Source organism: Python bivittatus, unplaced genomic scaffold (assembly GCF_059951505.1).
Source record: "Python bivittatus isolate LINGU-HERP-01145 unplaced genomic scaffold, Pbiv_v1 ctg000480_np1212, whole genome shotgun sequence".
NCBI lineage: Eukaryota > Metazoa > Chordata > Lepidosauria > Squamata > Pythonidae > Python > Python bivittatus.
Genome location: NW_028277075.1, coordinates 1,571,158 through 1,598,577, shown reverse-complemented (window position 1 = coordinate 1,598,577; position 27,420 = coordinate 1,571,158). Strand labels below are relative to the sequence as shown.

Sequence of the window (27,420 nt, the reverse complement as noted above, 5' to 3'; positions counted from 1 at the left end):
TTCTTGTGGAGATGTCAGCCCTTCAAGTAGGCCAGACCAGAAAAGCAACGGTCTTATTAAGGCTATCTTTTTCAAAACAAGTCAAATTCTGTTATGTGATCCAGCCTCAAAGTAAAAACTTTACTATATTATATATAGCCATTGTGAATTTATAGCTGGGTGGAGAACATGTGATGGGGAAGAAGGGAGTTGCAGGTCAGCAACATTGAAAGAATCACAGATTTTGCACCCAATTTATAGCTTTTCAGACATTACCTCTGTACATTAAAAGGAACAGTTTGCCGCTTGGCAGTGGGAGAAGTGAGTGTGGAAGAGTTAGCTGTTCTACAAGTAAGGGACCTTCTTCTCCCTGCCTCCCCGCCCCCCCAAGCATTGGGAGCTCCTAAGACAAGTGGGGAATAATCAGTGAATATTAACAAAAGGACCTGACCAGAACCAATCCTAGAATTCTATTCCTGCATAATGCCCCACATATCTCCTACAAGATTCCTTGGAATATTTTAACTTACTAAAGCTTTGGAAGGAGGTGTTATCGTCAGCCAATAATCCACTTCCTGTGAACTGAGGTCGCGCAATGGCAAAATACATTCTCCTATAGTTTTTTTCCTGGGAATCAGGGATTGTACTTTGAACACAAGTCTTGCAGTCTGGAGGAGTTGCAGTTTAATAGGAAATACAAATGTTTCCATGAACTCAATGTCCTAGAACAAAGCGACAGTTAAATGTGAGATCTGGAAAAAAAAAATCTTTATCTATAATCACCCTTGTGTCTCTGCTTTTACTAATTCACATATTCACATATGGAAGAATGTTAAGGTGGGTTTTGTTTTTTTTAAGTGCCACTTACATTGGAAGCTTCTTTTGCTAAACATCTGAACTGCACTGGTTTGTGTAGAGTGAGGATTCCTTTGATGGAAATCTGAGGGTGTTCTTCACAAGTAGATGACCAGTTCAAATCTTTGCACTGCAAAATTGAAAATTAAACAATGCATCCCCTGAGAACCCAACTATGTGCTTGGTTTTCTTATGTCAGTTTTCTTTATTTAGAATGATTAATATCATCCACTTTTTTAGTATAAAATATGATTCTTCAACCTTATAAAATCTCAAGGCAACTGAAGAATCAACCTTTGGCAATTCAAATTACTGTGTTAGATAATTATTGCTGAAAAAATGATTTAACACTGGGTGTTCAAGATGTAAGTTATGCTAATACCTCATTCTTATACCTCCAGGAATACAGAACTGAGATAATAAATATTAGTCATGAATTAATGTAAGAAACATTGTAATGAAATTAAGTAGATTAAAGCACAAAACATTCTTTTTCCAAATAATGTTATGTCTGAAGATGCACTGGTTTATGAAACAGTAAATGCTCTGTATACCCATGGTCCCAGTTCAGTTCCTCTCATTTTCAGTTAAAAGTATTTCACACAGCAGTACAGTGGAACCTCGGTTTACGAACTTAATTCGTTCCCGACTCTGGTCGCACCCCGAATTGGTCGCAACCTGAAGCAAATTTCCCCATAAGGTTCAATGTAATTACCATTAATCCTTTCTGGCGTGGAGGACAGGGAGGCGGCTATTGCTTGGAGGGAGAGTCCCCCTCCCTACGACCACGTGTCAGGGGCGGAAAATGGCCGCGGACCACGTGTCAGGGGCGGAAAAATGGCCACGGACCACGTGTCAGGGGTGGAAAAATGGCTGCGGACCACGTGTCGGGGGCGGAAAAATGGCCACAGACCACGTGTCAGGGGCGGAAAAATGGCCGCGGACCACGTGTCAGGGGTGGAAAAATGGCCACGGACCACGTGTCAGGGGTGGAAAAATGGCTGCGGACCACGTGTCGGGGGCGGAAAAATGGCCACGGACCACGTGTCGGGGGCGGAAAATGGCCGCGGACGTGTCAGGGGTGGAAAAATGGCCGCGGACCATGTGTCAGGGGCGGAAAAATGGCCGCGGACCTTGTGTCAGGGGTGGAAAAATGGCCGCGGACCACATGTCAGGGGCGGAAAAATGGCCGTGTATCCTGTTCGTACCCCGAGGCGGAGTGCGCAAACCGAGGTAAATTTTTGCGACCGGGGCTGGTCGTAACCCGAAAAATTCGTTAACAGAGGCGTTCGTAACCCAAGGTACCACTGTATTAGCAAAACTCTAGTTTTACATCTACATCCAGAGCAATGTTCTGACTCAATATAAAGCAGCTTTGTATGTTATATTCTTTATTGCTACTAAAATCTAGCTAGATTAAAAATGACATTCTACGATCTATAATAAAAAGTGCCATTAAGTCCAATGTCTGTAATTCCCAGACGTGCACAAGATGTGTATCAGATTACACAGAGAGAAAGAGACAGTATGTGAGAATGCACGGGTGTGTGTGTTTCTATAATCAGTATGTATTGCTCAATATAAAAAGGCATAAAAAGAGGAGCTGAATGAGATATTGGGAAATACTGTATAATGATTAGTGCAAATCATAAATATATTTTCATTGTTTTATTTAAAATGATTATCATTTAAAACACTTTATTAAGCATTCCGGTGGCTTTTTCTATTTTTTGTACAGGAGCCAGATGCACCAGTCTTGAATCAAACCTAGCTAAAGTGCGATTAAATTAGGCCTAGACAAAGTAAAAGAAAAGCCACACATGTTATTTGTCAGTTTGATTTGAACTGCCCAGTAAGAGGTTCCATGAGCAGGTTACACTCCAGTTTTTATTCAACAGTACATTGAGCCACTGTGGCTTTTAGAAGGAAGTTTCTTTGTCCATCTAATAGTTCTTGCCTAACAGGTGAGTTTGGGGTATAAACTAGATTTTTCCCCAATGCCCCTAATATAACCATTCAGGACCTAGTAACTGAATGCTTTTCAGGATTACTTACTTTCAAAATGGTGATCCATATCTGCTCAACAGAAAAAACATAGCACACCTTCACATTCAGCCTGCCAAATTCTCTTTCGTCACCTGACAATGTAATCGTATCTGGGGATAAATCCAAAAACACTTTTGGAACTTGTTCTCAAAGGCTGAAAAAACATTATTTTATCCAGTGAACTCAGACTACTTTTTAAAAGCCTGTTCTCATTACTTAAATATTTCTCCCTATTGCCAGGATACATACATATCAGCTATTACGTACAAGGAAATATATGTATTTGATACAAATCAAATTTGTCAAGGTTTCAGCTGTTTATGATTAATCCTACGTAAATGCATCATACAAGTGTCTCAAAACTACATTAACAAGATACTGGATTGCCAACATTCTTCTTTGGCATACATCTGCGCTAGTAGGACAGGAGAGATTAACCTTTTCACCAGTGTTGCATCACTCTGCCAAGCAAAGTTTATGCTAAAAGGCACAGGACCAATGCCAGAAAATAAGTGGCAAATGAATCCAAACACTATACCGTGTTTAGCTTCTGAAGGTGCTTTCTTTAGCCTACAACAACCTTCTCTGATCTGCCACTTTTCAGATGTGACAGGGCTGTAATTCCCAGAATTCTCAGCCAGGATGATTTACACAGGTTGCACTGTATCACAAACACATTTAACCAAGTTCGCTCCAGTGTGAGGAATATTTCTTTACACCAACAGAATGCTTGCTTCCTTGGTGTCAGCTTTGGAGCAGTGACTTCATGAGCTTCAATTGGAAAGTCATTTCACTTCCTTAACCCCATTATTTTCCAACTGGTACCCTCACTTAGTATTCAACATTTGCCTGCCTATTTCCTATCGATAGAGCTTTTTGCTTCAGTGTTTCCCATCCTTGAACCTCTTTTTCTCTAACCACTCAGAATTTCCAATCATTTCTTTCCACTTGAAAAAAGTGTTGACTTCGGAAGAGAGTATATAGTTCAGCCATTCCACATTTTAGCAATTCATATTGTAATTACATATTTGAATATATATATGAATAGGTAAAGAGCTTTCCATGTGGAAAATAAGTAAGTCAGCAAAAAAGCCTTTATGAAAATCCTCTATTCTGGATATGTTAGCATTCCATTAAAGGTAGAGGGGCTTCTTTCTTTTTTTAATACAGAGGATTAAAAAACATAACTTCATGTTTCTATTTATTATATCAAGTACTGTAGTCTAGGAAATGATGCAACACATTTTAACTGGGTCTTATGCTTGTTGGGTTCAATCAACTTAAGTTTAAGGCCATAACTAATTCCAACCTGTATCTTTCTTCCAATGAAGTCCACTCTTTAACTGTTATTACCAGTGTAACCTCCATTTCTAATAGAAAGTAGAAGTATAACAGAAATTCTGGAACTTCCGACTCAAAATATATTTTAATTTTATAAAAACATAATGTAGTACCTATATTGGCCTATATCTTTAGCATATTTGTACAAGGTAGTCCTGGAGTTCACAGACCACTCTGATCATATGATTACTCTGACCTTCTATGTTTTTTAAGGGCAAGTGTGCTTTCCAAAATTGATGAAAGCAACCCTGTATCTGCATTGGTGACAGTAGTAAAATATATATACTTTTGATGTTATGTCTAAAGATTCAGTTTACCAGATTTGAAGGAAGATGAGCAAACAGTGTTCATTACCTAAACTCCTGTTACTACCTTGTGAATCCTTTCTGGAGGATATGCTGCTTGGTACACTGGAGGTGGAATCATACCTCTATCAGCCCAAAAAAAAAAAAAAAAGCCTGATTAGTTAACAAAAAACAAAACAAAACAAAACAAAAACAAAAAGACCACTTAAGCAAGCTCATACAGTCTGTCAAATTGTTCCCTAAATAGCAAGAAAGGAACTATTATGAAAACAGTAGGCCTTTAAAAATATAATTCTATTAGTCTTTTTATACCACCAACTATCAAAGTCAGTCAATAGTTTAGAATTTTTTAAAAAGTTTGTTTTACTGTAAAATCTAGGAATCAGAAAAAACCACTGAAATCTCGCTTAAGTCCCTGGGGGTTTTTTAAATATCAGAAACCCTGCAACCTACAGAGGTATCATCAGCATGAATGCCAAATCTCTGGATGATGCCCCAGTGCTTTGATATAGATATTTACCAGCAGGGAGAAAGAATGGGACTCTAGAAGTCAAGCACCAGGAGGCCAAACAGATTTCTGCCACCTTTGGAAGAGGTCTTTCCGTTCTATTTCCAGATCCCAATCCACTAAGTTGCTCTACTGATACCCATGCCCAAGGAATAAGTATTTGCAACTGCATGGTAGATGTCTAAAACCTCAGGATCCAGAGAGCTCTTTTCAAGAATGACCACACTGTGATCTCCTTCAAGGAGGAACATAAGGCCTTGGTATTGATCTATGGTGTTATTGAACTGTTGCTACTGAACTGACTAAAGTTAACTTGTAACATCTCTATATCTGAATACATGATACAAATAAATACTTTTTCCATTCAGTAACTACATACTCGGCTTGTAATAATGCCCCAAGAGGCATTAGGCCTCTTGATTTCTTAATACAGAGAAGAAAAGCAGGTTCCCCAAATGGATACCCAGCCACTTATTTCCACAATCCATAGCTGGGCACTGACCAGAGAGAAGCACATAACTAGATCTCTGAACCAGTTTAAAAAGCTCCCAAAATCTTATCCCAGTGCACAGTGACAGAAATGGCAAAATATTTACCCAAGGGAGATACTGAATTGGATGTAAAAGCCTTTGTTAATTACGTGCAATATTTTGATAGGCCAGTCACCAACATTTACTTAAGAAGTACACTTGGAAACACTGAACTAGGCATGAGAAAGAAAGCAATTTCTCAAGGAGTTAATCAGTCACTCACAATTATTAATAAAGCTTGGTACCATATTAACACCAAAGAATTTACCTGAACAAATCGGTGGGGTGGACTTGTAAGATCAAACATAGAATGACTTAGAGAGGAAGAGCAGGGCAATGTGCTACTTCTTAGGTCACAAACTGAAAAAAAGAAACAAAGGCAAGGCCCTCCTGAAATTTCAAGAACAATTTAGTTTTTTTTATTCTATACCAGATGAGATTGTCATAAGCAGTTACAAATTTAAGAAATTCGATTCATAAGCAAGTGAGGAACTGCTATCACTTCCTAAGAACAGAGAGGTCTACCTCTGGTTTATTTAGACAATCACAAATAGGAATACAGGAAACATATTTTGTTTAGAAGTCAGAGCAAAACATCACCTCCTGAAATGTTACAAGTTGACTGCACTTCATTGGAAGAAAACCAGACATTTCTAATATTCCAGACATTACAGGAGGAGAGCTGTGTTCGTCTATGGGGGCAAAAAATCAGAAGGAGTTTAGTAGCACCTTTTCCGACTAATATTATTAAAAGTTTGATAAAGTGAGCTGTAGCTCACAAAAGCGTGTGCCTTTTAATAGAAGCTGTTAGTCAGAAAAGATGCTACCAGATTCTTCCTGATTTCTAATGTTCTAGCCATACCAAACAATGGGAACTGAAGACTAGAGCCTTACTCCCTTGTTTTTTATTTTAGTGCTGCAAAAGTAGGTCAGGTGGCTGTCTATGCTGACTGCTACTGGACACACAATTGGAAGCATAATTGCCAACTAGGTTATTCTTTTTAAAAACAAGACAAAACAAAACATGAAAATCTCCCAAAGACTAGAACTGAAGCAGAGGTTGAATCTTTTATTGGAAAAGGACTCTGCCCAGCTTTATGATCGGGGGAGTTTTCCCTTGGATCCCTTGCATTCCCTCAAATCTCCCCTACCAAGACAGTAACACAGGACAGAGAGAGCTACACCTGTAACTCCTGCATGAATGAACATGACTCTGTGGCACAAGACTGCAATGGCAAGAAGCAAAAAAGTCAGCAAGCTAACAAGAAGTCCTGTCAAAGGCTCTATGAGCAGCAAGCAAAAGCAGGTACCTGTGACCACTGCTATACTAGCTAGGCTGGAAAACATTTGAAAAGAAAGCAACCCAAATACAGGCCAGAAAGTAACAGTTCTGCTCTAGCGGCTAGAAAAATCAAAGATGATACCACACAAAATATCTACATTTGATTCCAAGAGCAGAAACACAGCACGTTTTATCCTGACTTCAGTACAAAATTCTTAAGATGCACATATTTTGTTTTATGCTCAGCAAGTTCTGCCTTCTTCTGATGAACCAAATGCAAATTAGAATGACTCCTATTTTATATAGCATAACCCAATGAAAAGTTTTTCTACACAGTCCCATCAAAATGAAAGAAATGCTAAAACATCTCTTGTGATCTTGTGCAGCTTCAATTCCTTTTTATTGATTTATATTCACACAGAGATAATTAATTCTGACTGATCACTTTACGGCTACCTCATGTGTAACAATTGTTCCTGTTTCCCAAGCAACAAGAACTGTTCTGAGAATCTGAGGCAGAGATGTCTACCGGCACAGGGTCAAAAAAGTCAAGAGAGCATCCACACCCATGGGGTAAAAGCAACACATGTAAAAAAGATGTGGGGTCACATGGTTGTGGCTGCCCTCTTGACTTTTTTGACCCCCTCCCTGTGGACATCCGTGATCTGAGAAAAACACTGGAGTCTTACAGTGTATGTATCTATTCCCCCCTGCCTCCTTCCCTCCCTTTCGCCTTCAAGTCAGTGTTGATTCCAGGTGACTATCTGGACAAGTCCATGCAGTTTTCTTGGCAACATTTTTCAGAAGTGGTTTGCCCTTACCTTCTTCCTAGGACTGACAAAGACGGACTGGCCCAAGGTCTCCCAACTGGCTTTGTGCCTACGGCAAGAGTAGAACACACGGTCTCCCAGTTTCTAGCCTGGTGCCTTAACCACTACACCAAACTGGCTCTCATGAGTTACAGCATGCTTGTGAAAATCTATTCATTGATTAACCCCTCAAGCAAAATAATTTAATTGTGTTTGGACCTTTCCATACTTCATCTGCGTCATTCGTCTGTGTCAAATAGCAACCATCCTTAAACTATTTTCTTCTCTAGACAATATCTGCAGCTTCTGCTTTTGCTTTCAAAGAAGTAAAGCTGCTCTTAAATAATTAACTTAATTATTTTAAAAAATATTCATTTTTGCTTTTCTGGTTTAATGCAGGCTCATTTTATTCATAACTAATATAAAAGGGCAGAATTCAGAAGACATCCAGTGTCATGCTGCCTTTTAATTCCATGTTTTAAAGTGGGGAAAATGCATAATATTACAACTAATTCTTTTACCTGATCCATATAATCTCCTATTCACTACTTTTTCTGTGTGGCACTGATCGAGATCCGGAGAAAGAGGTGGCAGTTGCATATAGAATGGGTTATAAACCACATCAACAGGTCTTTGATGGTATATACTAGAAAGTTCTGCTTTCCGATCACTGAAAGATGATACAACCGAACCTGAAAAGCATGAGATATTTTATTAGGCAAGTCATCATTTAACTGTAAAATATGAGGTCAGCCTGGAACAGACTAAAAAAACCCAGACGTTTCTTTTTCCTATGTTGCATGGCTATATAAAAGTCAGCATTTTAATATATAATATCATAAAAATAAAAGCTTTGACTAGATCCAAGTACTTTCATTGACTATTGATACTGGCCATTTTAACAGTTGGGGAAAAGTGAGGATAGGTTCCTTACTTTGCATAGTTACTGACATTTGTAAAGCATTACAAGTTACATTAAGTGGTTGTTCCAGCCGGAGCTGTAAGGGAGGAAGAGTTGGTCTGTGACTAGGAAGGGTGCTGGTGCTGCCACTGCTCTTGAGGAGTGAGCACAGACTGGAAGTGGATGTGGCTGTCTGGCCAGTCCACAGCACAGCCTGATGGCTGTCACTATCCATTTGGAGAAAGGCTGAAGGGGAGATCATGCCTTTAAGACTGGCCTTGCAAGGCCAGGAATAAGCACTGGTTCCAATGAAATGATACCAAATAGTCCAAGTAAAAAGTCAGTGCAGCAGACAGCCAGAAAAAGAAGCAATGTTTCCAAAGGTGGCTGAGACGGTGGGGAAAAACATAACTTGATCCAAGGAGAAGGCCAATACTGACTTTAGAAAGAAGGAAATACCTGGGTGAAGGGGGGCAGGATTATAAGGCAACAGTTTGACAGGCCAGGTTGACAGGCCAATGCCATGGCTACCAAAAAGACTACCATTCATGAGAGAACTGGGTGGTAACAGAGAGAACAAGACAGAGGCCTCAGGCCAAAAGTGGAAGAGATGCTTTAAAATAGATACATGGTTAGGCCTTTCATGAAATGCTTCTGTAGGTCAGAGAAAAGAGTTTGGGAAAAAACAAACAAACAAACAAGGAGATAATACTAAAGAGAGGAAAGGGTCAGAACATGATGAACTTGATAATTCAGGGATTAAACTTGTTTCCAAGTGAAGTCTTCAAAAGGTTTCCATTTAGCTGCATAGGAAGCCTTCATGGAAAGCTTCTAAGAGTCAGTGTAGCCATCTCTCCCTGTAAAGGAACGACTTCGGGAAAGGAAGGCATAATTTGTTAAGGGAAGAGAAAGGGCAACTCAGTCCTGCGAATATGGAAAGCATGAGGAAGAAACCTGAAATAACTCCACTGTGATTTTGTCTGCTATAAAACAGGGCAGAGAGATACTCTGATGGGGTTTCAAGATTCTGTTATTCTACCTCACTACAATAAAATAGCATTCCTGGAATCCCTGTGGTGTCTGTTTCTTGACCTGGCCTATTTCAAAGGGCTGATACCAATCCTGAAAGCCTCACTGCTCTTTCATCAGAAAGGCATCAAACCTTGCTATTAGATTTTAAAGTTGGCAACAGATCCGAAGGACACCCTGATGTTCTCAGAACAAGACATTGTTATGGCATCAATAGCAAATGGATATACAAATAATTAATCTACACAATGCCATAATACAATAACACAGCAATTGGGGCTTGCCTCCAGTAGGAGCAGCTCAACAACTTGCAGCCCAAGCAGTACTGATTATGTCAGCCCTTCTAGGTAGGCGAGTTTCGTTGCCAGTAATGTTCCATGCTACACCATCTTCTGCTAGCTTGCCCACTGCTGCTCTGCTGTTGCCTTCCTATTCAGTATTTCTTTCTTTTGCCTTCAGTCACTTTTCTCTTCTTTCATTCTTTGGATCTCCAACTTCCCTCTTCACACTGCCACGATTTTCTCTTTACCTGGTCACTTTTTAAAGGACTGACACACTGAAGAAACTAACAGCAGCACCCTGCTGTAAATGAGGGAAGGAAGCATGTGGGTGTTCTTGTCGCCATGCGTCTTTCCTCTGACATATTTTCTAAGTTATAAAGCTGTTTTTACTTCTAAATTTCCAAGATGTATTATGAAAACCCAACCACAGATTAGCTAATGTGAATGAATTTTCGCCCATAAGAGTCTTGTGGAGTTGGGCAGCTTCTGAATTACACAAATAAATAAACATACTTGTAAATTGCTTTGCTTTTCAGTTTACAGGCAGTCAGAATCACCCTCGGCAACCAGTTTCATCCCAAGTGGAAATTACAGTTAATTATTTAAAAAAAACAACCCTAATATAAAGAAGCTAACTTTAGAACATGGCTTATTTTAGATGGTTAGAAACTATTCAACATTGTTCTAATTTCAGGTAAAATAGGAAACAGTGGCTTTCCGGACTATTTCTCTTCTCATCATTAAAGGAGCAAAGTGGACACAAGGGTCATCTCAATTCACTTTCATGATCAAATTCATCATTATGGTAACAATGTTTAGAAGTGCTTCAGCTGAGCATTTCAGAAAAACAAGAAATTGCACTTATCCTCTATATTAATGTTCCTCAAACTTGGGAACTTTAAGATGTGTGGACTTCAATTCCCAGGGGAATTCTGGGAATTCTGGGAATTCCCTGGGGAATTAAGTCCATACATCTTAAAGTTGCCAAGTTTGGGAAACAGTGCTCTATATTATAAAACCGCAGGTGCAGATTATCTTTTAATGTGTAAGCCTTTTATTCTGGAATTGTTACATGGTTAAAACGATGACTTTTAAATATTTGAGAGCTAAAATTTCCAGTAACACAAAACATCTGAGCTTTTTTTAGATTGCAAGGCCAAGAATACATTGTACACTAAACCTCTTGGCTTGCACAACTCTCTACTCTGAGAGTCCTTGAAGTACATGCGTTTTACAATAAGATACTGTTCTTTCATTCAATAGACTCCAGGGACAAGTAAGGATAGCAAGTTCAGAAGTACAGACAAAAGAGCATATTGTCATGAGAAGGGAACTATATCTGTCTGAAACAAGACCTTTGCTCTATCATCCAGTTCAGATTAAGCCATGCAGTTGGAATAAAAACGATCATCTGAAAAAACAAGAGTTTTAAAAAAATGTTTGACCTGCATGTTTAAAGAATAAAAAGACTAAAACTAATCCCAGTAGTAGACAGGAGCTTTCCTTCTTGGACAAATGGTTACATGAAATGCACTTTAGGTTAACAAGTGGTGGGTAGGACAGACTTCCCTGAAGTCACAGAATAATCCAAAACAGTGAGAAAAAATCCATACTTTAATAACCGACAATTCATTGTAGATGCAGACAGGGATTACTACTTTAGAATAAAACAGCTATTACAATATTTACTATTTTTGATCTTGCTTTTTACTAAGCTGCACTCAAAAACAACTAACAAAAATAATTAGGAAAAAGATTAAAACTATAATGTTCATTTAAAATTAAAATTAAAAAGATACTTTATATGCACACTTAAAACATTGATCCAAAAGGGTCAGAACCAAATAAAAACATCAAATAAAACTAACAAAAGCTATGGGGAAAAGCTGTATTTTTACTTTATTCCTGAAAGCTTAAAGAGCCTCAATGGGCCTGCTGCTGTTTCGATGCTGTATGTGTAGAGGGGACTGATGACAAAACCCAAGGAAGATTCTCCACCAAAAAGTGACTCCATCTTACAGGATGAGTCACTTTTTGCAGCATGTATCTATATAGTTTGATCCTAAGTCATAATTAGCAATTTGAACTGCTTCTAGTAGTGAACTGGTAATCAACTGCATAAGCAAGTCTACAATGCATCTAAAGACAGCCCCTTAAAAAGAAACATTAATTTCACACTCTTTCAACTTTTTACCTTGAAGTCCGCCAAGATGTGGATTACCAAGGTTCCTGGGTTGGATGTAAGCAAGCTTGAACTGAGGAACTACAAAGGGTATTTCTTTGCCATCTGGTGGGAACTTGGAGAGAAGATAATCTTCTGAACAGCCAACCTGCCTTTTCATGGATACAGAAGACAAAGGAGGTTTCTCCACTACTTTTGATCTATATTTGTCTGTAACTGTAGATTCTTTCTCCAGAGAAGCTGTTATATAACACACACACAAAAAAAGCAAACACATTCAGCATTCAGTTCATGACCCAAAATGATATTTTGTATTTTAATAGGAACACAGACAAATAGATTTTTCCAACAAATTGACTGCACCTGGGATGTGGAGCAATGAATGGTAAATACAGTGGGGCAAAAAAGTATTTAGTCAGCCACCAATTGTGCAAGTTCTCCCACTTAAAAAGATGAGAGAGGCCTGTAATTTTCATCATAGGTATACCTCAACTATGAGAGACAAAATGGGGAAAAAAATCCAGAAAATCACATTGTCTGATTTTTAAAGAATTTATTTGCAAATCATGGTGGAAAATAAGTATTTGGTCAATATCAAAAGTTCATCTCAATACTTTGTTATATATCCTTTGTTGGCAATGACAGAGGTCAAACGTTTTCTGTAAGTCTTCACAAGGTTTTCACACACTGTTGCTGGTATTTTGGCCCATTCCTCCATGCAGATCTCCTCTAGAGCAGTGATGTTTTGGGGCTGTCGCTGGGCGACACAGACTTTCAACTCCCTCCAAAGGTTTTCCATGGGGTTGAGATCTGGAGACTGGCTAGGCCACTCCAGGACCTTGAAATGCTTCTTACGAAGCCACTCCTTCATTGCCCGGGCAGTGTGCTTGGGATCATTGTCATGCTGAAAGACCCAGCCACGTTTCATCTTCAGTGCCCTTGCTGATGGAAGGAGGTGTTCACTCAAAATCTCACGATACATGGCCCCATTCATTCTTCCCTTTACACGGATCAGTCGTCCTGGTCCCTTTGCAGAAAAACAGCCCCAAAGCATGATGTTTCCACCCCCATGCTTCACAGTAGGTATGGTGTTCTTTGGATGCAACTCGGCATTCTCTCTCCTCCAAACACAACGAGTTGAGTTTAGACCAAAACATTCTACTTTGGTTTCATCTGACCATATGAAATTCTCCCAATCCTCTTCTGGATCATCCAAATGCTCTCTAGCAAACTTCAGACAGGCCCAGACATGTACTGGCTTAAGCAGGGGGACACGTCTGGCACTGCAGGATTTGAGTACCTGGCAGCATAGTGTGTTACTGATGGTAGCCTTTGTTACTGTGGTCCCAGCTCTCTGCAGGTCATTCACTAGGTCCCCCCATGTGGTTCTGGGATTTTTGCTCACCATTCTTGTGATCATTTTGACCCCACAGGGTGAGATCTTGCATGGAGCCCCAGATCGAGGGAGATTATCAGTGGTCTTATATGTCTTCCATTTTCTAATTATTGCTCCCACAGTTGATTTCTTCACACCAAGCTGCTTGCCTATTGCAGATTCAGTCTTCCCAGCCTGGTGCAGGTCTACAATTTTGTTTCTGGTGTCCTTCAACAGCTCTTTGGTCTTGGCCATAGTGGAGTTTGGAGTGTGACTGTTTGAGGTTATGGACAGGTGTCTTTTATACTGATAACAAGGTCAAACAGGTGCCATTACTACAGGTAACGAGTGGAGGACAGGGGAGCCTCTTAAAGAAGTAGTTACAGGTCTGTGAGAGCCAGACATCTTGCTTGTTTGTAGGTGACCAAATACTTATTTTCCACCATGATTTGCAAATAAATTCTTTAAAAATCAGACAATGTGATTTTCTGGATTTTTTTTTCCATTTTGTCTCTCATAGTTGAGGTATACCTATGATGAAAATTACAGGCCTCGCTCATCTCTTTAAGTGGGAGAACTTGCACAATTGGTGGCTGACTAAATACTTTTTTGCCCCACTGTATATCCATTTTGGGAAGGTTTGCAATGGTTCTAAAATATTGTAGCCAATGATTTCAATTATTTGTCAGTGCTGATTCAGATATGATCTTAAAATAAGTAAGCCTACTCATTTACTTAAAATTATAAATATAGACAAAACTTAATTCTAATCATCACAGTATATAGACAATATTTAAACACAAGTTTAAAAAGTAGTAACATGAATTAATACTTAAATCAAGCCTCCTTCTCTTTCATTCACACACATATAAATATATATTTAAAATATTCTACTACAACAAATCCTTGCCATTGGCCATGCTGGCTGGAGATTATGGCACTTGAAAGAGAAAGTCAGATTATTTCCTTTTTGCTATGGAATGGAAGAGAGAGATGGTTTTGGGGTTAATGGAAATTCTGCAATTGTAAATAATTGTGAATGTAAATAATCAACAAAATTAGAATTTACTAATTATGGAACTGAGCATGAGACTGAGCAAACTCAGGGAGGCAGGGAAGGACAGGAAGGCCTGGCGCAATATGGTTCATGGGGTCACGAAGGGTCAGACACGACTTAACGACTGAACAAATTATGGAATGTGGGTTTCTCCCTGACTACCAATGTTTGGAACACAGCAATTAAGAAAACAATTTATTCAAAAGAAATAAAAGAGAGGAACTGTTGCACTAATTAAAAGTATCCACATTTGCTGGGAAATCCAAATGAATAAATGACTACTTAACACTGGTGTTCTTGATTTTAAATAAAATTAAAGCTAAGTTTAGTCAAATTCATATATTGCACTCAAAAGAACATATTTTAATAAATTTAAAGAAGCGATAAGGAAAAATTGATGCACAAAGGTGCTCAGGACCAGTGCTAGTCTACATAAAAATTCTAAAAGTAAACTGGAAACAATTTCAATGAGACAAAAAAGGGCTGTCAATATAGCTAAACAAAAAGATCTGAAAACAAAAAAGGATACACAGGTCACCAAAGAACAGTAAGAATAGGTGTCCTGATATTGTACAGACTTTGACAGGAAAGCTAAAGCTCATAATGAGTGGAGACTAACAAAGGATGTTAACATCAAAAAGGACTTTAGATAAGTTCACAACAAAAGGGAAAGAACCAGTATACTAGCTATTAAATGTATATTGCAAAATACTAAGAATTAATAAATATAAGTCATTGCTATTCAACTCCTATTTGGTTTTGATCTTCTCCAACAAGAGGATGCATGCTATACCAGGCCCTTATGAAAAATACAGTGAAACAGATGGATTAAAGTTTGAAAGAGAAAGAAACTTGGCCAAGAAACTCCTATTTATTTGAATACTGATAGCCTAGCTGAAACTTTATGAATTTTGAAAAATCATGGAAAATGGGTAAAGAGTGCCAGTTGACTGGAGAATGGCCAATTTTATCTCTCTTTAAGTACCTTGAAAGCAACATAGCTATTATTTGAAAATATGGCTTTGGCAAAAACTAGTCATGCTAGATTACTTTTATCTCATTTTGTTGGTGGTGTAGTTGGCTAAATTCCTCAGTAGATTTTGGGGCTGCTGCTGCAGTTGTAAAATATTTTGATTTCAGAAAACCATTTCATAAAATCCAACATGGCATTCTGATTAGCAAGCTAGCAAAGTGTGGGCTAGATAGCATGGCAATTTAGGAGATTAATTAGCTGACTCAAAAATGGAGCTGAAAGACTGCCCATCAAGCTGTAGAGAGATAGGTAGTAGGGGAGCCCAAAATTCAGACCTGAGCCTTGTACTGTTTAACATTTTTACTAATGACTTGGATGAAGAGGCGGAGGGAATGCTTATCAGCTCTGCAGATGGCACAAAAATGGGTGGGTAGCTAATGCATGAGAAAACAGAAATAAAATTAAAATAAATCCTATTAGGTTAAAGAAATGGCTTAAAAATAACAAAAATCAAAAACCAAAAACGACAAATGCAAAGTTCCTCACATAGGTAACAGAATACCTGGATACCTAGCTTGGTAACACTATTATTATGAAACACTGGTGAAAAAGATCTTAGAAAAGTAATTGAACATGAGTTGACAGTCAGGAGTAGCTGCAAAGAAAGTACACATCTAATTTTAGGCTTTAACAGCAGGAGTGTATTTCCAAATCAATAATGCTATTTTATTCTGCTTTAATGAGATCCCGCCTCAAAATATTCTATTCTAAGTTCTATATGCACTTTCTTGACAAACTAGAACAAGTTCAGAGAAAGGCAACAAGGTTGACCAGGAATGTAGAAATCAAGCTCTAAAAGAAGAAATGAAAAGATTTGGGAATGCTTAGCTGGGGGCAGGAAATGACAGAACTCCTCAAATACTTAAAAGAGGAAGATAAGGATCCATTCCCCATTGTTCCAGTGCAAAAGACACAAAATAATGAAGTTACTAGGAGGCAAATTCCTATTGGATGTTAACACACACACACACACACACACAGAGCAGATTGACAATGAAATTGCTCAGAGAAGGGGTGAGCTTCTTTTCTCTGGATGAGTTCAAGTGAAAGTGAGGCTCCCATCTATTAGGGAAGCTTTAGTTTGGACTGGAGTTGGACTGGATAGCCTAAGAGGCCCCTTCCACATATATGATCCTATGAACTTTTTTTAGGCAACTTGCTGCTCTTCAGATATTTTGGATTACATCTCCCACAATCTTTTCTTTTTTTGTCATACTGGCTGAGAATTGTAGTCCACTTGAAGATCACCACCCTGCAGCCCTAAATGCACATACAACCGGTTCTGTTCTTTTAAGATCAGATATTGTGACATCACAATTAGATATTTACAAATTTCACCTACAATTAATAGCATTGTTGAAAAAAGTAACTGCCTCCCCCCAGGGAATGGCTACTAATTTTCTCATATCATAATTAAAAAGTTAAGATATTTAAATTAGCTTAACTTACCATCATGCTTTTCTTTTTCAATATATAAACATCCCCTACAACAATTCTTAATGCATTCTGTTGCCATTACTGCTTCTAAGCAAGCTGAAATTAAGGAACCAATGAAGAATGCAGACCTGAAAATTAATAATCACATTAGATCAGAAATTCAGAAAAACTCCTCCCCTTCCTAATTTTGTTCATTTTTTGAGTATTCAGTGCAATGCTTAGAAGTCCAATGTCCTGAAATAAAATAGGTTTCAATGGGAACAATGTTAAGCCCACTCTTATCTCTTTTATTAAGATAAGTATACAGTATCACACTACATTATCCCATACTCAGGAAAATTTATAACTGTAATTCTAATACTTGAATTAATAAAGAATTTTTTTAAAAAAATTATTTTTTAAAAGCTACAAAGTGTGAAATATCCCAAACAATCTAATTGAGTACCTAGCCCCCCAAATATAAAGCTGAATTGCCTTTTTGAAAATAAGTTGTATTTGGCAGCTTCAACTGATACAAAATGTGGAAGCCAAGTTGCTAAAAGTGCACAATTTCAGTGGAAGGATTTTCCATGCATGCAGACAAAGCCACCATATCATGTCTTAGAAAGGGTATCATACCAAGCAACCTTACCAATGCTTGGAGAGGAAATGGCTCAACCTTCTGAAGAACAGGTTCAGAGGGCATTTCACAAAGCAACCAAAGGATTAGAGTTTACACAATTCTATATATTAGTCTGTGTTACTGGCGGGTAATTTTTCCCAGGCACAACTTAAGGTGCTGTTTTTGACATTTCAAGCTCTAAATGGCTTTGAAGCCTTTCTAGCTGAGTGGTGTCTATTCAATATGAATCTCCCTAATCATTAATGCCAGGACATGTCTTCTTAAAAATGCTTTTCTGGAGCTCATTTGTTGGACACACAGGAGAAAGCCTTTTCCATGGTTGCTCCTAAACTCTCTTGGAACCTGCACTCACCCCAGATGCTTCCTGCTTTTAGAAAGGGAGTCAAATTGCAGCCATATATTTCATAACCTACTTTCTCTGATTAATCTTTTCACTGCCAGCCCATTTGCTTCCTCCACAAGTTATGTAAAGAATGATCTTGCTTGACAGAGGATTACTTATTTGCAGGCTACTAATTTTAAAAGAATTTGCCATTTCTAAAACTGTCTTCTAGTGGCACCACAGAGGATACAACATACATGGATTGCCATTTATAAAATATTCTTGGGGTCCTGAGAATGTAGTATATTTGTTTTATCTCTGCCATATATTTTCCATTTAGATTTCTTATACAACTACTTTGCTAATGTGAAATTTCAGACAATGGACATCAACCCTATATGAATCTGGAAAGAGAATGCATTCTCAAAGATGTAATGTAAGATACACTATATCTAGTTAATCTGTTCTAAAGCATGACGAAGGGGGACATTAAGATTACTCTGACACATCAGCTGGACTCTTACTGAAAATAAGACTGAAATATTCCTCTCAGATGAGATGGACTAGAACAGTATCAATGCCTGCCCCAAATCCTAACGGTAACACATTTATACCCTTAAAAACATGCACAAATATTTAAAAAGCTACTGGAGGCCTTTCTTCTTCACATAAAGACTGAAACTTGAAGTGAATTAATCTTAGTAGGTGTCTGCTGAATTTATGGTCCAACAGAGGACCTACTATTGACTAGGAAATGGGCCATTTATCAGTGCAAAATTTTGTGAAATAGAAGCAGAGCATAAGTATGAAGGAACTATACTCTGCTTCTCCAAAGTGCATGTAGCATTGCAACAGCTTATAGGGGATCCCTAAAGCCATGTGAGGAAACCTATAAAGTATATATTTTCTGTGTCCTATCTCCCTGATGAAGTCAACTGCTATGTTCTTTGTCACCACTTCAGTGGGATTAAACTGAATCCAGTTTTATACACCACAGCAACAAACATACTAAAGCAAAGAAGTGCTTGAAATTATGCAAGACAAAATATCAACCTCAAGTATAATTTTATTTCTAAGAATATTTCTGGGCCCAGAAACACCTGGGGCATTCTTAGAAAAACAACATGATGGGAGGGGGTACAGGTTTGTGGGGTTTTTTCTTTGTTTTCGGAAGCATGCCCATCTCATAAACAAGTAGTTTTTGGAAGTATACCCATCTCATAAACAAGTATTTTTAACTCATCTATCTATAAGATTGATAAGGCTGACTATCTTATACAATAATCCAAGGCAGCTCACAACAAAATCAATGAAACAACAACATAAAAACACTTCATATCCTTCCCACCATGGCACTCTGATAACCCATACTCCATACTTATGGGCTTATCACCCTTATCCTAGCCCTGAATGTCTGTAGTTTCTCCAGATTCCAAATATAATACATAATAGCAAAGGGCTGATGATTCTTTTAATTAGTTAACTTAGTGTTGGCTTAGGGTGCTGCATGAACCCAGCTATTTTTATTTATAACCCCCAACTCTGCAATGTGTGTGAATTAGGTCACTATGGCTTCAACAAATTATAGTTAAAACAAATTGTGGCTTAATGGGATACCCAAACTTAGCTACTAATGCAGACAGTACTGAGCTAAGTAGATAGTCTGACTCTATACAAGATGGGCAACTTCATATTACCACCAGAGAAACCTGAAATGGATCTCTGCAACAGTCAATAGGTACAAGACTCACCCTCACTGTTGTTCCCTGGAACTAAAAGCTAAAGTGAGCTGTGCTCTACTGTTTCTTCCCATTGTGACATAGAGATTTTTCCCCAGAGACCATCCCTGATGCAGGGTCCTGTGAAGCAATATCCTATTTCTCAATTGGGAGGGGGTACCTATCAGCAGAGGAAAGAAATCACACATTATACCTGGATAATGGGAGAGCACTCCAGTGTCTCTGGAATGAACTCCTAATTACTAATGGTCCAGAGGTACTCCTTTTGCTTTTCACAAGCAAGGAGTTGTTGTTCTCTTTGTTAGTGCTGGCAAGGAATGAAAAACACAGTTATTCCATTTCTAATTCAAAGTGCGAAGATCACAACAGTTAATTTACCCACAGTAATCAGAAATAGCTTGATGTATGGCATCTTCAACATACTTAATCTTTTTGCTCCTGAGTGAGTACAGCTGTTCTTGTACTCACATTGAAAACATATGATATGTTACTACTTTAACTAATTTCTCTCCTATAAGGAAATACTTTTAACTAAATTGTACTTCTAGAAGGAAATAAACTTGGTACTCATAAGGAAAAAAACCCCTCTGAACTAGATCATGTTCTATAAATACTGAGTCAGGCATTAGAAAATGGCAGACCACGGAACTAAACACAGAACATGTTTGCTTATACTGTACCATGCAATAGAAATTTATTAGCCATTCAAACCCAAACAATGGGTACATTTTATTTAAACTATTATTTATTCTTACTTTCATATTCTATTTATCTTCTATTGCTTATTGTAGTAGATGATGGTAATATTTTAGTACTATAGTCAAGTCAAGTCATCTTTATTTGGTCAATGATCAGCACAAGGTATATAAAAGACATGCAAAGTCCAAACCTACAAGCCCAGCCCAAAAAAAATCTCAAGCAGGAGAAAAAAGTGCATAGTAATATATTACAACTCTAAAAGTGTAATAAAAGGTACAGACCAGAGTACTGTAATTCTCAAGAGGATTTTTAGCATTACAGCTATAATCTAGATCACAACAGAACTAAAAACACTATAAAATAATTCCTAAAACCTAAAGGTAGTACTTCCACAAAATAACTATAATCTATAAAATTAGAGCACAATGAAACTGAAAAAAAATCGATAAAATTATCCCTGTACCAGCTTTTGCTTTATTTCCATTGTGGCAACACAGAACTTAGCTACTGAGTGAGCAATGGAGGGTTTCAAATCTTCTAAAAGGAACTTTACAAGTCGGATTGTCTTCAACAGGTTTGTATAATAGGGGTAAAATGAAAGTAATCTGAATGACCCTATAAAATTTACAGCCTATGGCTGATTGTTTCTATCTCACTAGCACAACATGGGCAGGTTCACTCAATTAATGGAATGTTAGTGTCCTTGCCTTGCAGCAATGCAGAAAGAAAGATGTTATGTCTAGCTTTAAAGAATGCTTTTCTCATCTTGGGATGGGTAGATAGATATTTACTCTTGTGTAAATAACATGGTGGTTCCCATACAACCTTAGTAACCCAAATTCTATTACTCTGGGACAACCTGTTTAGCACCCTGATGTTCCATATCATTCATTCTTTCGATGAGCATTTGCTTAGCCTGATCATATCCTAATGACATTACAAATGGTGCTGAAAGCCTGTGTGATGTAAGCTTCTGCTCTACCACAAATTTCTATTTGAGGAAAAGTCATCAGCAAAAATGAAAAGTAGCAAACCTATTTGAAAGAAATGAGTTTTAATTAACTATCAGCTTCCAAGCTCATACCTGAATTTTGGGCATTCCTGTCTCAAATCTAACCTTGCTGTCCTTTGTTTATCATTATGAGACCAGCAATATAATCCAGTCCTTTACAAAAATTACATTTTTAAATTCATTTTTGAGCAGACATCAGTTCAATTTCAGTTGCAAATAACTGGCAATGCACCATTTATAATAGGATGGTTGAGATGGTCACAGTAGCTCCAGCTTATATTTGCTATATAGCCTTTTCAAGCTCTTAAAATCCCTAATTCAAAAAAGCGACTTTGCAGAAATACATCCCTACTGAATGCTTAAATACAGAGATGCTTAAAGAAGAAAGAAGCCCAAAAGATTATTTGACTGAAATCATACCTGCCCAACATCAGGAATGGCCACAACCTACTATTTAGCATTCCTCATAGGGGATTAACCAAAGGATCCAGGAGCAAATATACTGTGAACTATGCAAATTAATGCCACAAATAAAATTAAAGCACTGGAAATTCAGATTCAGTAGATTTGTGCAGATGGTGATAGATAAAGTCATTGTGTGGTAACTTTACTATGTTCTTAGTTCATAATTTGAATAAAATACCCACTATACTTTAGCCAAATGCCTGAATATGAGGACAGAAAAGCATATAGGAGCTGAAGAGATGCAGACATTAGCTTAATATGCAACTTTCCTGCTCATGAGCATTGCTCACTCAACTTCTGAATTTCCTACATTGAACAAATCATAAAAGGATGATCAGGCTAAATGCAGTCTGTATGACTAAAAATCCTCAACCTGTAATCAGAAACCCCAGCAAAGTATACGGTGTATACATGGTGTTTCCCTATTTAGCCATCATAACTAAGTCATGATTAAAATAAAAACTATTTCAATAAGCTAAAATATACCAATGCAAGTGCCTGAATTTTAGCCCACAGCAACATCATTAATAACTCCTTGGTAGCATGACAGTGTGATGGTAGGGAATGTGGGTACCACTGTATTCTACTTTGCAGATTAAAATGTATCCAGATGCAGCATGGTTTCATGCAAATTAAGGCCCCAAATGAGGGGTCAAACTAAAAAAAAGCACTTGGCAACAGTTTTCATAAATAAATACAATACTGAGAAAATCTGAGGTTGTAAGAATTAATGGAAGATCATAGAATTAATTTGTTCAGAATCAGGGATTTTATTAGACAAGTATGCTAGGCTCTGCAAAAACTCAGGGCAGCTATGAGCACTTCAAAAGGTCAGAAATTATTCCTATTGCCCAAGTGCGGAAGGAGAAATGGAGCTCAGTACACCATGCTCTTCAGGGATTCACATGCCAAGATGACCAAATGAATGAATTTGTGGATTCCTAAACAGTAGCAAATAAGGAATGTCTGGTGACAGAGTGCAGATCTTGAATTAAAAACAAGAAATTGCATAAAGAATTTCACATAACTCAAATTATTATTATTTAAAAAATCAGTTTTTGGTCATTTCATGTATGTATGTACAGAAGAGTACTGGCACAGCTGAATGTCACAAGATTAAGAAGAACCTTCACAAATTTATACTGAAAACAATCTAAGCACTTTTCAAAATATTAATACCATATTATTTATTCTCTTGGGTTGATGTTGCAACGTCCTAATGAAACTTAAGTCACAAATGCATTTATATAATGCATTTTTCCTATATATTTCCTTATTATCACTTACCTGCTAACTTTCGCTCATCACATTATGTGAACTCAACTGCTGTAATCTGTAACATAGTTTTATAGTCTAATGTCTTATATGAATACCATCAACCTTAATTATTCAGGAAACTATGTTTAAGCCAACTTTAGTGCAATGTGTGAGGCAAACTATGCTGTTACAGTATCAGGATAGCATTTTACCTCATGCTATAGAGGGGAGAAAATTATTCTGGTGGCAGCCCATAGATCTTCTGCAGTGAGGCAGTTCATGAATCAAACAAACAAACAAACAAACAAACAAATAAAAATAATTCTTGCACACACACACCCTCTACCCTTCTAGTAAATGGATGGTTTCTTGCTACAGGGGAAAATCAATTCTTCAAAATATTAATACTTCAGTGGAATATATTTTATAAACAATTTTAAAAGTTTAGAACTTCTTCTGTGGTAATATTCTACACAATGTTAAGTACTTTATGCACTATACTATACAGTAATGTAGTCTCAGAAAGAAAACCTTTCCATTCTTGCAGTATAACTTAATATTCTAGCATGTCTGTTATAGAAGCATGCAATATTTATTTGCAAATTATACTGCAATATTTATTTGCAAACTATATTGGCTATATATAAACACAGAATTAAAACAGCATTTGTTAGTTAAACTATAATTGTAGGAAACAATAGTGTGTGCGAATTCAGGTGGCAGCAATTCCACCTGATCTCTTCTGATCCCAAGCAAGGGGTGGTCTCGGATGGGAAAACCACCAGAGAATCTCAGAGCTAGACATGAAAGTAAAAATACACTCTGGAAGAAGAGAAAGGCAAACCTTGTTGCCAAGAAAACATCACGTCTCTGTTCATATAGGTACCAGGAATCAAACCTGACTTGCCTTGACTTACTGCAGAAATTTAAAGTGAATGGGTAATGTAATAACTGAAAAGAAGTGCTATATAATTTCTTTTCCACCAGTCTAGAGAGATGACAGTGCTTCATACATGCATGCATGCATGAGTACATACATGCATAGTTATAGATGCTGGTGAAATTAATTAAATGCATTGCACATGCTTTCCTGACTGAGATCCATCTTAGAGAAATTGGTTCTGCCGCTTGATGGCAGAAAGCATCTGCATATGGCAGTGCCTGGCTAACACCTCCAATATTACAACCCACCATCACCCCAGAAGCAGTTTCACAACTTTTAAATTGTTAATACAGAACAGATTAAGGATTAAGGGAATAGGTTTGAATGATGACTCACTTAAAACAGGATGGGGAATATAAGAGAGATGATAAGAATCACCATTTGAATTGCTAATAGTACATACGTCAAACCCTTTGAAGGCAGAGAAAAATTGGTCTCGCTCTGTGAGAATGGGAAAAATGATTAATTGCATTTATAACTATATTTGTAGATATTTTAAGAAGTAACAAACACACTGCCTAGAACCATAAGCAGAGTTAAGTAGGAATGTCACTTTAGTAGCTTGTGAGCAAAATAGTATCTCAGTAAATCAATTCTGAGAAAATAAAGTAAACCAATTAAATTGGTTTTAAACAAAACCAATAGTAGGCAATGTGGCAGAAATGAGCCAATGCGTTGTGGAGTCTAAATAGAGTTAAACACTCTCGGCGGGGCACGTTTTAATTATTTACTAGGGGAACATCTATTGTATTTTCAGCCCCTAAGGTATTTTTTTTATACTATAAACTATTTGTATGTATTGGAGTTTGGTTTCAATAAATGCACATTTCTAAGAGTAACAGAGATTAAAAAAAGTAGCCTGATACCCAATAAAATAAATGCATTAATTAAAATATTTAATAAAATAAAAGCACCACCCAGAGTAATTAAATGTTCCTATGCCTGCAAAACCATTTAAAATTAACTTATTTTATTTACTCGGATCTTTTAATAAATGTATATGTCTATGTTAAATTTAAATATATGTTAAATGTAATATATACTATATCTTTACATAGTTCCAAAAAGTTAATGTCACTACCAGGTGTATCTTACTGTGCACAGCATTCCCGAATTGGGGAACCATTGAAAAGGCCATTGCCTGAAAACCACTCACTCCCCCTCAGCACAGAAGCATTTCTAAAATAATCTTAGGGTATGGATAGGAACATATAGGAGGGAACATGGCAAACTTTACAGATTAATCCCAGCATCCTATGCAATACCTGCTTCGCAAGCTATACTGGTTGCCCGTTTCCAGTGTGATTCAAGGTGCTGGTTGTTACCTATAAAGCCCTACATAACACAGGGCCTGGTTACTTGAGGGACCACCCATGTTCCATAACATCTGCCCAGCCAATCTCAACCTGCAGGGTTGGCGCGCTCCAGGTTCTTTCAGTTAAACAATGCCACCTATTGGGACCTGAGAAGCGCACCTCCTCTGTAGCAGTGCCTGCATTCTAGAATGAGGTTCCCCCCAAGATCTGGACGGCCCATACTCTGCTGTTGTTTAGAAGAGCCATGTTTGGTAAGGGAGACTGAGACCTCTCTCTTCATCGCACTTGCCATCTTTTATCTTTATGTTTTATTGATTTTATTGTAATTTCTTTGTTTGAGTGTTGTGAACCACCTAGAGCCGTTGAGAGTCAGGTGGCATACAAGTTTAATAATTTTTTATTATTTAATAAATTATTACTATCCTGAAGTGGGACAGGAAATGAACTGTTTTAAAAGAGGAATAAAATGTAATTCATTTTATATCAGCCATGAAAATGAGACATGAACTCAACCTTGTTTACTAAACAGTAAAATCAAATTCCTTTAAGAATATTAAATTCCTTCACAATCATTTAAAAATAAAAAAAATCAGCAACAGTTTCAGAATACAATATTAATCATCACAGGATGCAAGAAGCAAAGATCAGTCAGCTTTTAATTCTAAACCGATAGTTCACCCAATGGTAATATTGGAGGGGGGGGGGAAGTTTACTAAAATGTTAATATGCAGAAAAGCCCCATTTCTGCCTAGTTATACAATAGCACTAGTTGAATTAATATTATTGTTTTGCCTTCAAATGCAGCTAAGGCTTAGGGGCTGATTCTGCTCTCTATCTTGAAAGGTAAACAGGCTATTTCCTAATCATATTATTAATGTATGAATGACAACTCCAGGATGTCTTTTCCTAGACACAAAATAGCTAGGATTTAACTAGAAAAAATGCATCCAAAATGAGGATTGCCAAGACCACATTTGAAAGAAAGTTTTAAAAACTAATTGAATCACACTGGTTTATTATTAGACAGCTATGTGACATGGCTAGATACTCTAAACCAGTGTTTCTCAACCTTGGCAACTTGAAGATGTATGGACTTCAACTCCCAGAATGCTGGCTGGGGAATTCTGGGAATTGAAGTCCACACATCTTCAAGTCACCAAGGTTGAGAAACACTACTCTAAACACACCCAGCCAGCTAGATGATCAAAGTGATGCATCAGAACAGACTGTCCTGATAGTACAAATCCTCAGCAATGGAATTTCGATAAAAAGTGGTGTAGACAAGTAAGCAAAAGCTTTAAAGCAAGTGGGCTCTGGGGGATTTTATTTTTTTACTAATTAAACTGCGCTCCTATGAGTAGTCATTCAAGAATAAGGAAAAATTTATGGTAAGGCTTACCTATAAAGAAAAATGCATAGATAAGATCTGCAGTAGTAGAGATAGCAGGGAAGGACTACCATTTGACCTTTAACTGCAATGAAACACATCCAGAAACTATTAAGGAAGAGAAAGTAATTAACTAATTGGACTCATCTCTCTCTAATTCAAGAGTTCCTAATACAGACACCTATAGTCATGTAAAAGTACTTTCCAGAGTGTGATCATTCTAAATTTAGAGTAAATGTACCAAAGTAACTGTAAAACAAGATGGGGCTATGCAGACATGGGCTATCCACAGTTTACTAATTCTGAATAAATATAAGTACCACAACGGGATAAAAGCAATATTCTCTCATGGAAAAGAAGTGGAATGCCTGGAGCCAAAGACTACATGAATAGACAAATACACTGTAAACAATTTGAGAGCATTAATGAAGCACAGCATCCTTTTAATATCTGCTTAGGCTTCACTGCCTGTAACAGGATATGAACGCTGAACCTGCCCAGTCTGCATGATTCTCTTTAAGTCCATTACATATGGAGAATTCAGCTGTACAGAAAAATAACCCACTTTAGTAGGACTGCCCACTGATTTAAATACTTCATTTTTTGATATATCTGGATTTACACTAACACAGAAATGTGTATACAGGCATACCTCGTTTTATTGCGCTTCACTTTTCTGTGCTTTGCAGATATTGTATTTTTTTTACA

The 27,420-nt window shown here is 37.5% G+C and overlaps 1 protein-coding gene across 4 annotated transcripts in view; it reads right to left on the bottom strand.

The window, feature by feature from the left end:
* The window catches only part of TC2N (tandem C2 domains, nuclear), a 37,376-nt gene that overhangs the window by 7,629 nt on the left and 2,327 nt on the right, over positions 1 to 27,420 (bottom strand). The window contains exons 2-10 of one of the 4 annotated variants that reach the window (XM_025173732.2): positions 19,827 to 19,940; positions 16,963 to 17,078; positions 12,061 to 12,288; positions 8,177 to 8,347; positions 5,833 to 5,924; positions 4,576 to 4,651; positions 2,890 to 2,990; positions 848 to 964; positions 510 to 701 (exon numbers count right to left, since the gene is read on the bottom strand). In XM_025173732.2, the coding sequence (XP_025029500.1) occupies positions 510 to 701; positions 848 to 964; positions 2,890 to 2,990; positions 4,576 to 4,651; positions 5,833 to 5,924; positions 8,177 to 8,347; positions 12,061 to 12,288; positions 16,963 to 17,029 (1,044 nt within the window). In that variant the 5' untranslated portion in view covers positions 17,030 to 17,078; positions 19,827 to 19,940. The remainder of the gene's footprint in view (positions 1 to 509; positions 702 to 847; positions 965 to 2,889; positions 2,991 to 4,575; positions 4,652 to 5,832; positions 5,925 to 8,176; positions 8,348 to 12,060; positions 12,289 to 16,962; positions 17,079 to 19,826; positions 19,941 to 27,420) is intronic. The other 3 variants (XM_007439108.4, XM_025173733.2, XM_025173734.2) reach the window with 3 other exon arrangements.